Source organism: Durio zibethinus, chromosome 18 (genome assembly GCF_047325235.1).
Source record: "Durio zibethinus cultivar Kanyao isolate XHJ-2024 chromosome 18, ASM4732523v1, whole genome shotgun sequence".
NCBI lineage: Eukaryota > Viridiplantae > Streptophyta > Magnoliopsida > Malvales > Malvaceae > Durio > Durio zibethinus.
Genome location: NC_143179.1, coordinates 11,140,810 through 11,153,950, shown reverse-complemented (window position 1 = coordinate 11,153,950; position 13,141 = coordinate 11,140,810). Strand labels below are relative to the sequence as shown.

The following is a 13,141-nucleotide window of genomic DNA, read 5'->3' as shown; positions in this document are numbered from 1 at the left end:
AAGAACCTGGAACTTAACGAGCCAAGTGTGTCCTATCGAATTCCTGTCAGAGAGTCTTAAGCTACATCAAGATCAATTAACCATGTTAAAAACTGCAGCTGGGTCCCAGACAAACCGTAATAAAGTGAGAGGAGGTGGGACAGGAGGACCACTTAAAGTAATAGGCATCTTGTTAATGATTCAACAATTTAATTCGATAGGAAGCAAGGAAGTTGATTCAAGTAGCTTTATTCCTTCTGCAATGGCTATAAATAGGCTTGTCTCATGGTAACAAAGACACAAGCCATCTTCTCCTCTCTTCTGCAACCAAAACCCAAGTTTTCTTCTTGCCTTTGTTTTTCTGTAATATTCTCCAATGGCTCAGAAGACAACCCCTGGTCCTCTTCAGCCACCAATGACTGGAGTCACTGACAAACCCGCTACTGCTGCTGCTCAGGCACTTCTCCAAAACCTTGGTGCAGCTCAAGCACTCGTCAATAATCCTGGTGTTGCTGCTCGGGCACTCCTCAACAACCCTGGTGTTGGTCAGCAACTCATCAGCAATCCTGGAGCCGGTCAGCCAAACATTAGCATTCCTGGTGCTAATCAGGCATTAATCAGCAAACCTAGTACTGCTGAGGCACTCATGAAGAGTCCTAGTGCAACTCAAGCACTCATCAGAGGTGACCGTGGGGGCATGTTAAGCATGTCAGATGACAATGTGATGATGAAGCAAATTTTGACAACCCATGCCCCTGATGGCCGAGAATTTGATGTTAGACCTCTCCTCTATCTGGTTGAGGACATCCTCAATCGCGCCACCCAGCATGTTGATTTCATTGTCAAGGTATAACATATGCTGCATTTATCCTGTTAAACGAGTGGCTGAAAATGCTCACCTTCCTGATGTTTACTGCAGGGTACTCTAGGTCAAATTGAACTGGAAGAAAAAGCTCAGCAAGCAAATTATATAGCTATGCTTCAAGCTCTTACATATACCATTGATCGAATTGCATGCGAGGTTTGCGAATTAAAAACATAAAATTCTCTCTCTCTCTCTCTCTCTCTCTCTCTCTCTCTTAGTTTTATTTTGATAAACTGAAAATATAATTAGTACAATCATGGCATATCCGTTCTTCATACATATTAACATCTCGACGTTTCATACATTTTTAACTACCAGCTATCCTACAAGGCTTTGGGAGGTTCGGATGCACACGCAACAACAACTGCAATATTCACCTTGCTATCAAGCTATACATGGGAAGCAAAGCTAGTGCTATCCCTATCAGCCTTTGCCTTGAACTATGGAGAATTCTGGCTTCTTGCTCAGATTTACTCAACAAACCAACTTGCCAAGTCAATGGCAATCCTGAGGCAACTGCCATCAATCCTGGAGCACACAGCTCCTCTGAAACCCCGGTTTGATGCACTCAACAATTTGATTCGGACAATGATGGATGTGACTAGATGTGTCGTTGAGTTCAAAGAGCTCCCATCAATGTACATTTCACAGGATGTTCCGGCATTGGCCACTGCCATGACCCATATCCCGACTGCTGTCTACTGGACCATCAGGAGCATGGTGGCTTGTGCAACTCAAATTACTAGCCTCTCTAGCATGGGTCATGAGTATGTTTTTCTTGATAATCTTTTATGCAAAACCTAATTATACGGGCCATGACTTTGGAAGGATAAAAATAGTTGGATTAATAATTTGCATTGATTTCAGGTATGGAATATCAACCTCAGAGTCGTGGGAGTTGTCCACATTGGCTCACAAACTCAGAAACATATATGAACATCTAAGGCAGCAGCTGAATTTTTGCTACCAATTTATAGGTTAGCGACTAGCCCCATAAAATATTGTCACGGGAAGCAGATGCTGTTAGATAATGAAACAGCTGAAAATTTGATTGAAAATACTCATGGATATTATTTGATCATTGTTTAATTGCAGAGGAAAGGAAAGATGTTGAGACTTACCAGATGCTACTGAATCTCTTTGATCCAAACGTGATGCACATTGACAACATTAAAATTCTCAAGGCCTTGATTCAAGCCAGGGATGAGAAACTACCCCTTCTTGATGGTGCTACAAAGGGACAGGTACGGCTCTCTTACCAAAATTATCTCAGTTTCTCACTCAATCTTTATTAACCGGCACTTAATGTAGGACATATTTCAAAATTTTGTTGTGGGATATTGCACAGGTTGGCCTGGACGTGCTGAGAAGGAAAAGTGTGCTCTTGCTTATTTCAAGCCTGGATTTCTCTGGTGATGAGCTTGCGATTCTTGAGCAGATATACAGTGACTCCAGAATCCATGCAACAAGGCTAGAGAGTCAATATGAGGTTGTTTGGATCCCAGTTGTGGACCGCTCGGTTGTCCCATTGACTGATGAAACGCGAACCAAATTTGAGACCCTACGAAGCACCATGCCATGGTACTCGGTGGAGGACCCTCTGCTCATAGAGAAGCCAGTCATCAGGTTCCTCAAGGAGGTTTGGCACTTCAGGACCAAGCCAATCCTTGTGGTGCTAGACCCTCTAGGGAAAGTGGTTTCCCCTAATGCAATCCACATGATGTGGATTTGGGGAAGCAATGCATTCCCCTTCACTAGTTTGAGAGAAGAAGCTCTCTGGAGGGAAGAGACATGGAGGCTCGATCTACTGGTTGATGGCATTGACCCATTGATCCTCAATTGGGTACGTATATATATTCAAAGTTCAAATTTAACCATTTTTTTTCATTAAGTTGTCAGAAATAATAGTACTTAGATGTTTACTTTTACTACAACTACATGCATTTATTCTGCTTAATTTTACCAGATTAAAGAGGATAAATACATTTTCTTGTATGGAGGGGACGATGTTGAGTGGATCAGAAGATTTGCAGCCTCAGCACGCAGTGTTGCATCTGCATCTGGGATTCCTCTAGAGATGGTCTATGTGGGGAAAAGCACGAAAAGGGAGCAAGTCAAGAAAGTGACGGGAATTATCAATGTGGAGAAGCTTAGCTATGCCTGGCAAGACCAAACAATGGTGTGGTTCTTCTGGACCAGATTAGAGAGTATGCTATTTTCCAAGATTCAGTTAGGCAGGGCTGATGACCATGATCCAATGATGCAACAAATCAAGAAGCTGCTTAGCTATGACAGAGAAGGTGGATGGGCAGTGCTTAGCAAAGGGTCTAACATAGTTGTGAATGGCCATTCCACCACAGTTTTGCCTGCTTTGGGTGGTTATGCTGAATGGAAGATTAATGTGGCAGATAAAGGTTTTGATTTGGCATTCAAGGAGTACCATGACAGGCTTCATGATGTTGCCCACCCTTGCTGCCGTTTTGAGTTCCCTACTACCACAAGGATCCCAGAGAGCATGAGGTGCCCTGAGTGCCGCCGCATCATGGAGAAATACACCACTTTCCTCTGCTGCCATGATGAGCAAGGCATTCCAGGCTCACTGTTTTAAGCTGCGATCAGGCCTTCATCACTGTTTTTCCTTCTACTATTGCCACTAAATAAATAATGGATGTTCCTACGGGATTCAAAATTTAATTTTCTCATATAAATTTTCACTTGGCCTGTTAAGGTTTGTGCTTGACATGTAATGCCAATGGCCACTATGTTGGCAACCCATAGATATTTTTTCAATAAACAAATTATATTTGATTTCCTCATTGATGTGATGTTATCTAGGATCTGATATGATATTATAAAGGGCAAAGTTTATTTGAGTGTAATACTTTGGAAACTCCTTTTGCTTTGCTTTTCATTCTGCATTTCTTTAGTAGAATGTACCTTTTCTTGGGTTCAGTAAGTTCAAATCCCCATCATAATATCACATGAAGTGAGCCAATTAAACAACAGACTGTAATGTCAGATATAAAATTACCTCCTCAATTGCAGGTTCCAAGATTAGTGATGATCCTGCAAGGAAACAACTACAATGGTCAATTTCTATCTTCTTTTTCAATCAAATCTGGTTTTCTGTCTACAACATTGAGCAAATGGTTAATTTTAAGTTGACAGTATGGGAAAATATCTTTGGTAAAAGCAGTTGTAGGATCATCAGCTGATCAAGAAAACACTGAAAATGAGGCTTGAGGTGTAGAGCATTTTTCTTATGGAAGTTGAGCTTGATTGAACATGATCCAGATGTATCATTTCAACCTCTTTCAGGGCTTTTGGAGGTGCATTTGTGACTTTCTGTCTATACATGTGTGTATGTATTTGTGCATTTATGATTTTCTTCTTTTCTTTGTGTCCCACTGTTCTTAATAAAGTGGGCAGCATCTCTTATAATTGATCAATTCAAATCACTCCAATGCTTACTTGCTTAGTTCTAGTCAGCACCACATTACCTTCTGCTTCCCTAAAATCATTGATGCTCCTCCATATAAACTTTGAAATCTGCACTCTTCTGCCTCGTATTAGATCATTAACATCTTTTTTCTTCTTTAAGCTGTAAAGGGTTCCTGGGCTTTGGTCAGTTTATCCTCTCTTGGTATCGGTCCAAGCAGGCTTATCTATGCCGGCCTAGCGAATTTATGAGAAATTACTTTCCCACAGCCTCCCAATCTGTACTTCGTGTACATTTCTCAGATGGTATATGAATTTACAATTATTAGTTTTCTGAAACTAGAACCACAGGAAAGTTGGGAACCATCCAAATATATAAGTTAAATTGGAACTCGATTCATGGTTTCAAACTTCTCTGCTACAGACATGTCTCATCATCCCATCACAATAACAAGGAGATGGAGTTGAAGATGAATAAGACCCCGGCGGCCCACTACTTCCTTATCTTTGCATTTGCTTTAATATTATGGACCCCATAATGACAAAAACATCCCTTTATTCTTTTCATTGGTCTCATCTCTCATTATCCTTTTGATTACATATCAGTTGTTATTAAGTCATTTTCTCCCCCACAAAATTAGGGGTTGCCTCTTTTGTGTCCTTGGTCCCAAGCTTAGTCCTGAAATTTGGGTCCCTGAGGATAGTGGTTAATCTGTTGCACTTGTCTTTTGGAGGGCAAGGCCTCCCACTACATTGGCCCTACTTGCAGCATTTCTAGACCAGAAATCCAACATGATTAGTTTTGAGTTTTGACCAAATTAGCATCTGTCTTGGGATCTCAGATCAATAGAAAAGATTTCCATACCAGGTTCATTATGAGCTTGATATCAAATCAAATCATCCCATGCTTTGTATTTTGCCGTGTTGGTTTTCAATAGCCCTTTCTAATGGTAATCTCAAAGTTGGTACTTTCACAGAGGGTTAAAGTGCTTGAAAAAGCACCATGTCCTGCCATTTTTTCCCCTGCAACATCATGATTCATTTCCAGGGTTGAGGTCACTACTTTTTTCATGGTACCCAAGTTTTTGATCCACCCTTGGAGCTAGGGTTGTTATTTGAGGCTTGCACGTGCTAAGCATTATTTAGTGCTGGTTTCAAGACACATAGGGATTGAAGCAATGCAAAAGAAAAAAATTGGAGACCAATCTGTTAAAATGTATTTTTCTATCAATATGCATTTCTGTCCTCCATTTAAGCAGAAAAGAGCTTGATGACATGTGAAATTACCCTACTTTGCATAGAAAAATTCAAGTAATCAGATTTCCATTTTCACCAGGCCAGTAATATAAGCATTAGTGGGTTTAAAAGGTGTAGACCTTTCTGCACTTCTTTTTGCTTAAATGTGGCTAAAACATGTTCTGCTACCCCACCTTGAACATTCAAACTACTACTCCATTTGGACCAACTACTATTACTTAAACAGGGAATCTAGCAAATTTTATGACAGTGGCATGTTAGGTATGCTAGTTTTGGAAGTTCTAAGAAATTGGTCCCATTCCAATTTGTTCATATACATCACTCTCACCATGATTTCCATTTAGGTTCAAACTGTGAAGTTGGAAGGAAAACAGACATTTTCTTGTCCAAAAATCCTTAATGCTCTAGGCTTTTTCTCCTTTTAGCTTGGGATTTTCCTTCTTTTGGGTGTCAATCAAACTCTCAAAAGAAAAAAAAATTTGGACTATTTTCCTTTGTAAGATTATAAACAAAAGCAACCCAAATAACTCGACTCCACTTGCAGACTTTAAGAAGGAGATATTAATCAAAAATCACCTTCAAATGCAATCTTAACATAAGGTTTTGATTGTAATCAAAGTTTTAATGGTTCAATGAATCAACTTTATCCACATGGGAGCTCATGGGATTGGTAGGTATATTTGTAGTCATTTCCCTTTGCCGTTTTTGCCACCAAATTTTGCTGTCCATTTCCCTTGAGGCCTTTGACCCTACAACAAAATTATACTACAAAAGCAAAAGTTTCAATTTTTATGACCCAACAAAGCAAAAGCTTCCCTCTCATCACTTTCTCTATCTTAAGTACTCTTAATGGCCACTACAATGAACAAAATCTTCTCTTTCTTTCTCTCTGGAAAAGGTTTGATCTTCTGGAGAAAAGAATAAGTAAAAGCAAAAGCAAAAGAAAGAAAGAGAAGGGAAAGGAATGTCTGTCTGCATCAATTCCGAATCCACCTGACCAAAACCAACAAAACAAGAAAAGACTGAAAACAGAGCAAAAAACAGAGACAAAAAAAAAAAGCAGAGATGGGAGGAGTAACGTCTTCAATGGCGGCAAAGTTTGCTTTTTTCCCACCAAACCCACCTTCATACAAGCTTGTCACTGATGAACTTACTGGTCTTTTGCTTCTAAGCCCTTTTCCTCATAGAGAAAACGTTGAGGTTCTAAAGCTTCCAACTCGGCGTGGCACGGAGATTGTAGCTATTTACATCAGGCACCCTATGGCTACTTCCACTTTGCTTTACTCTCATGGAAACGCTGCCGATCTGGGTCAGATGTATGAGCTTTTCATTGAATTGAGCATCCACTTGAGGGTCAATCTAATGGGGTATACTCTGTTTTCAGATGCCTTTTTTGCTTTTTTTTTGTGTAAAAATTGTGGTTTTTTTTGGCATCTGGGTTTTCAGATTTGTGATTCGTTTTGCTGTTTCCTTGATGTTTTTGTTGGTTCTTGTCATCTGGGTATTTGTGTTTGTTTAGCTATATTTAGTTTTTAAGTTGATTGCATATACAAGAAATGGATATTTCCTGGAAATAGAGATGTGCTTGGTGCAAGTTTTACTGGTCCCTTAAACAGTGTGATTGTGGGCAAATTGATTTGCTTGTACCAAGTTTATGTGAGAAATGTACGGATTATGGCTTATTCAGCGGTTAGTCTTGTTCTAGTTGATACTTATTATCATGAGATTACTGGTTTAACCTGATAACTTTTTTTTGGTACATAGGAGGCCAAGGCCTAAGGGAAATTGGGGAAGGGGAATTTGCAAGTGCTGGGATCGAACCTTAGCCTTGCTGAAACCACCTAAGGTGGGTGAACCATTTGAGCTAAGCACTAGGTTATTTTAACCTGATAGTTTTTTGTTGTTACTGCAGCAGCAGCGAAGAACCTAGTAATTTGTTTTGTGACTGAAGCACCAGCTGCCAATTAATGATTTCATGTTTCTGTTTAGCAGTAGCATATTTTATTGTCTACTGCCAGTTGTTATCACCGTGCCAAAGAGAGAATGATGGTGTTGTTTGTTCATTTCTCTAGGAATCATGATTGTTGTCTTGGAATGACCTTTATTCATTTTTTATCCATAGAAGAAAATTTAGTTTAGCAACTCATTAAAGAAATTAAAGTTTACAGTTTTCTTATAGATTTTATGTGATATCGTGCAGCTATGACTATTCTGGGTATGGGCAATCTTCTGGAAAGGTATATAAACAAACTTGATATTGTTTGAAAAGGAAAGGAAGAGAAAGTTATCTTTCTGTAAAAGATATGGCTGTAATTGTGGAGCTGATAGGATTGTCTAAAGCCCATATCTTTCTTGTGTCACAGCCAAGTGAGCAGAATACATATGCAGATATTGAAGCTGCATATAAATGTCTTGAAGAAATCTATGGTACAAAACAGGAAGATATCATCCTCTATGGCCAATCTGTTGGTAGTGGTCCCACTTTGGATCTAGCAGCTCGGCTGCCTCAGTTAAGAGCTGTTGTTCTGCATAGTCCCATACTTTCTGGCTTAAGAGTTATGTATCCTGTAAAGCGTACATATTGGTTTGACATTTATAAGGTAAGAGAAAGATTTATCAGTTTGCTCATTCAACTTATTCTGCTAATAGGATTTATTTGTGTGAATATTGCAAATATAATGTGTTCTTTCTTGGGCTGTTTGTGTGCAGAATATCGATAAAATTCCACTTGTCAATTGTCCTGTTCTTATCATTCATGTAAGTATTTACATTTCCTACATTTTCTTTTGATCTGTTGTAAGAACTTGTTTGTTCTTACCAAAAATTTTGCAAAACCAATTATGGATTCAACGAAGATGAGTGCTTTTAACCAGCAAGTCTAAAAATAATTAGGGGGGTTATCAATGAATTTCCAGGTTTTCCTTCAATGTTAATTCACATACCATCACACCTTATCATCAGTTTCTTGCTTAAGGAGTTTCTTTTGAAGGTCCAATTCTTTCAATCAAGTCTGTAAAACCTAGATCTGCATTGTACTTCGGCCCATGCAAGTGTCTCAAGTACAAACAAAATGATAGCTGTCATGCCAGTGGGTCAATAACCGCTGGTTCTGGAGGACGGGCAGTCCAGCCAAAGCAAATTAATTGCAGTCCTTGCAACTAAGAATTCTTGCTTCAAAAACACCCTTTCATCTTCTCAAGTGAGGTGGAATTATTTTTGCTAGAGGAGCATGATTGAACTATTGTTTATAAATGATTTACTTAGTATTTCAATATTAGTTTATTCTTCAGATAGTCATTGAACACCTATGGGAAACAATGAATACCCAACAGTTCTGGTTTTGGTACCTTGAAAGAAGAAAAAGATAATAACCTCACATGATTTTCTTAGCTTTTATGGGGACTAAAATCAGATTGGCAACTGCTAGAGCAGATTATCCATGTGTAGGGAGGATCATTGAGAAGAATTTTGATGTGAAAAGTGGCTTATATGGACCCCATTGATGGCTAACCCCGATTACTACGCTTGATATTTGGTTTTGAAAATCATGCTGTATGTTGACATTGTTGAATTTTACTGTATGTCTCTGCCATATAAGGTTTTGTCTTGTTTGATTTTTCTTTTTAAAATATAAAATAGTATGCCAACAGCCTTGTAGTCTGTTGATTGAGTGCTGGATTCTTAGTTCAATGACCAGAACAGGAAAACTAGCTTGCATTGACAAGATGGATGTAATAACGATCATTGGTATTTAAATATACTATAAGGTTTCCTGTACCTATCTAACTGTCTGGAAGGTTGTTCGCAATTTACCCCAAAAAAAGTTAGGTGAAAATGATTTCTTATACAGCCAATTATAGCTTTTGAGACTAGTCTTTTATATCATTGTGTAGGGAACTTCAGATGAAGTTGTGGATTGCTCTCATGGTAAGCAACTATGGGAACTGTGCAAAGAGAAGTATGAACCACTGTGGCTTAAAGGAGGAAACCACTGTGATCTAGAGCACTACCCTGAGTATATCAGGCATCTCAAGAAGTTCATATCAACCGTTGAGAAATCTCCATCACAAAGATACAGTTCTAGGAGAAGCACGGACCAATATGAGCAGGCTCGGAAAAGTACAGATGTGTTTGAAGTTTCAAGGAAGAGTACTGATCGAAGAGAGAAACCAAGGAAGAGCACTGACAGGCCTGAGAAGTTGAAAAACCAGTCTAATAATGTGGATAAGCTAGAAAAATTAAGAATCTCTTTGGATCAATTGGAAAGGTCTCGGAGGAGTGTGGATTGCCATGAGAAGTCCCGGAAAAGCATTGATCATCAGTTGGAAAGAGCTCGGAAAAGTGTTGATCGGTTGGATAGAATACGAACAGGTTAATACTTTCATGTAAAAACAAAAATGCATGCAAGTGTTTGGTGTTGTGAGGAATTAATTTTGGTTTTCTTCTTTTTAATTTATTGTTATGGTGTTTGGGGCTGTGTAGTTGGTTTGTCCTATATCTTTTCATAATACTGTGGCATGAAACATGGCTTTGGTGTTATACTGCAACTCTATGGTTGGCTATGGCGCTGACCCCTTTTCAACTATTGTTATTACATCCATCTCGTAAATGCAAGCTAGTTTTCCCTGTCCTGGCCACCGTATCTACACCCGAATGCTTTTCTGCATAAGCAAATTATTGAAACCAAAAGATTTATGACTTGAAGTTCATTGTAATCTTTAACCATGACTTGAAGTCCTAAGTTCCATTCTACCAACAGGAGAAAGGATGTAGGTGAAAGCTGCAATGAGGATACGGTAAACCAACCAAATTTGAGTGAGAAGGTTAGTGACACTTTCATGAGCAAAAGGTTATTCAACTTTTTTCATACTAAACTATGTATTTCATTGAGGTGTTTCAAAACTAGCAGATTATTATGCAGGCTACATGGCACTAACCGTATTTATCTAACCATCTTAAGAGAACAACCAGCGGAAAAGAAACCTGACTTTGGAACCTTCATTTCAAGAATTGTCAAAAAGCCTTCTACAGGTAACTCAGAAGCTTCCTACCTACCATGCTGAATTTAAACCCTAGAACCCGAACCGGTTTTGTTGTCATGGGCACGACAATTTGCTTGAATTCTATACTTTCTGACTGATGAGCAAATGAAGAAAGCTACTTCTGTAAACTGAAATGTAAGATTTTATTCTTATCCACAGTTAAGTCAATGGTAACAGGCAGAGTCCTCTAACAGGGATAACGTTGGTCTCTTCATTCTGTATTCAACTATGGCTGATGGTGGAAGACGACCAATACAGATCTCGTGCACTGTTGCAAATAGAGGAAACAACTCCAGCCACCCGCAGAGGCTTAAAACTTCACAGACTTCTCTTGCCGTGGATACACCCTAAAGTATAAGAGAAGAATCTCAGATAAGAGATTAATTCAGAACCAACAAACTAGATATATTCAAAAGCATCTTTTAATACTGCTAGAGAACTTCAACTTTTTCTATCTGTTCATTATTCCGAAGACCATACTTTCCTTGTTTAAGATCTACCTGTAATTTCTGGCCATGCAACATCTCAGCCTCAAGCTCATCAAATGATCTGTAGTTGAGAAACAATAAGGTCACAATTTGCTTTATATCCCTCTAAAGCTTGTGTACCAAATGTTTATGGCTAACCTTTTTCCTCCATTCTAAGCAAATGCCTCAGCAACTTTTCTGTTCTTCCCCCAACTGCCACAAATGGCATGGTTTTATTATCAAAGTATATTAATTTTCTCAAATAGAAGGTATGAAGATATCTGCATTCTTACAGCATGTTTGTGATTACATCGCCAATTCCACAGCTTTCAAAGAAGGTACTATCCCTAACAGATAAAAATAATCGCTTGGAGAAAGCGATCATCTATCAGACCAACTCTCATTATTGGAGCCTAATAATATCCATAACAGTAAGAAAATAGACAACCAGAAATAGGTCAGATCTATGTTAAAAAACCATATGTACCAACTTTTGTGTTTTTTCCCGTGTCAAGTCCATTCACAAAATTGTTAAGACTAATGACTCAAATCTCATAAGAGATTTGTTTGAAATTTGTTAGAAATTTTTTTAGATTGATCAGATATTATTTGATAGACAAAAAAACTTGCAAAAAAAAATTCTAAAAAAAAAGAAAATTTTTAATAGATAAGTTTGACTTGTAAGAGAAAAATTCTAAAAGGAAAGAGATTCTTAGTATGCAAGTTTGTATGGTTATAAATACGTGAAGTCTCTACAGAGTTGGGTATGAAAAAAAGATGTAAGAGAGTTATAGAGTTTTATGGGATAAACACCCCATAAGAGTACTAAGGCTCTATATCTGGATGTGTATATTTGTTTGTGAGTGGACTAAAAGAGACTGAGAGGATCCACATAGATGTGATGTGTGGGTGCATATGGATATATGTTTGGTTGTGTTAAAAGGGTGCACATGAGTATGTGTTTGTTTGGGTTGAGAATACTCCATAGAACTAGTAGAGATTGAAAGGGTCTATGGCTATTGATTGTTGAATGATTGATATGTTTTGATGTATGTTTATAATTCTCTACAACTAGTAGATCTTGTTTCTCACTTAGATCAGTTAGATCGAACCACGTTAAATTATTGTCTCTTGTGTGTTCCATTCATTGTTTGATTAGGCTTCCACTGATGTGATTAGATTGAGGCCTTTTGGTCTAACAAGTGGTATCAGAGCCAAAGATTCGAGATGTGAGAAAAGCTAAAGATTCAAGACGTGGGAAGAGCATGGTTAGAGACATGAAAAATGGTAAGTCCAAAGGAGCTCGATTCAAGAGAAGAGTTCGAGTTCAAGTTTTGAGGATTGAAGATCGGGGATTAGTTTGTATGAAGTATGAAGACACATAAGAGAAGATGACTATGAGACTTCTATTGCAGGTGGAGCCAAGCATGTCTCGCATAAAGATAGATGATTGATGGAATTTGAGTCAAAGTGAAGATTGTTAGGAATAATAACTTAAATCCCATAAAAGATCTGTTTGAGATTTGTTAGAGATTTTTTTTTGGATTGGCCAGATATTACTTGATAGACAAGAAGACTTGTAAAAAAAGAATTTTAAAAAAAAAAAAATTCTTAATAGACAAGTTTGACTTACAAAAAAAAATTTTAAGAGGAAAAGAGATTCTTAATAGGCAAGTTTGACTTGTAAGAAAATAATTTTAAAAGAAAATAGATTCTTAGTATGCAAGTTTATATGGTTATAAATAGGTGAAGTATCTACAGAGTTGGGTATGAGAAAAAGATGTAAGAGAGTTGTAGAGTTTTATGAAATAAATATCCCATAGGAGTACTGAGGCTTTATGTTTTATGGGTGTATATGTTTGTTTGTGAGTGAACTATAGGAGACTGAGAAGATCCACATAGATGTGATATGTGGGTGCATATGGGTATGTATTTAGTTGTGTTGAAAGGGTGCACATGGCTATATGTTTGTTTGGGTTGAAAATACTCCATAGGATTAGTGGAGATTGAGAGAGTCTATGGGCATGATTATTGAATGGTTGATATGTTTTGATATACGTTTATAATTCTCTACAACTAGTAGATCTTATTTC

The 13,141-nt window shown here is 38.0% G+C and overlaps 2 protein-coding genes and 1 pseudogene across 2 annotated transcripts; 2 read left to right on the top strand and 1 right to left on the bottom strand.

The window, feature by feature from the left end:
• The first annotated feature begins 223 nt into the window (after window positions 1-223).
• On the top strand, window positions 224-3,660 carry LOC111300504 (protein SIEVE ELEMENT OCCLUSION B-like). Its single transcript, XM_022896134.2, has 7 exons — window positions 224-826; window positions 899-1,000; window positions 1,163-1,611; window positions 1,712-1,821; window positions 1,940-2,088; window positions 2,193-2,687; window positions 2,811-3,660. Exons 1-7 carry the CDS (start codon window positions 356-358, stop codon window positions 3,450-3,452), a joined length of 2,418 nt encoding a protein of 805 aa, XP_022751869.1. The 5' UTR covers window positions 224-355; the 3' UTR covers window positions 3,453-3,660.
• Window positions 3,661-6,337: 2,677 nt separating this feature from the next.
• LOC111299551 (uncharacterized) lies at window positions 6,338-10,176 on the top strand. The gene is made up of 5 exons (XM_022894788.2): window positions 6,338-6,906; window positions 7,740-7,776; window positions 7,903-8,139; window positions 8,249-8,296; window positions 9,433-10,176. Exons 1-5 carry the CDS (start codon window positions 6,605-6,607, stop codon window positions 9,913-9,915), a joined length of 1,107 nt encoding a protein of 368 aa, XP_022750523.2. The 5' UTR covers window positions 6,338-6,604; the 3' UTR covers window positions 9,916-10,176.
• A 440-nt stretch (window positions 10,177-10,616) lies between these two features.
• LOC111300933 (glycerol-3-phosphate dehydrogenase [NAD(+)]-like) lies at window positions 10,617-12,192 on the bottom strand (annotated as a pseudogene).
• Window positions 12,193-13,141: the final 949 nt, after the last annotated feature.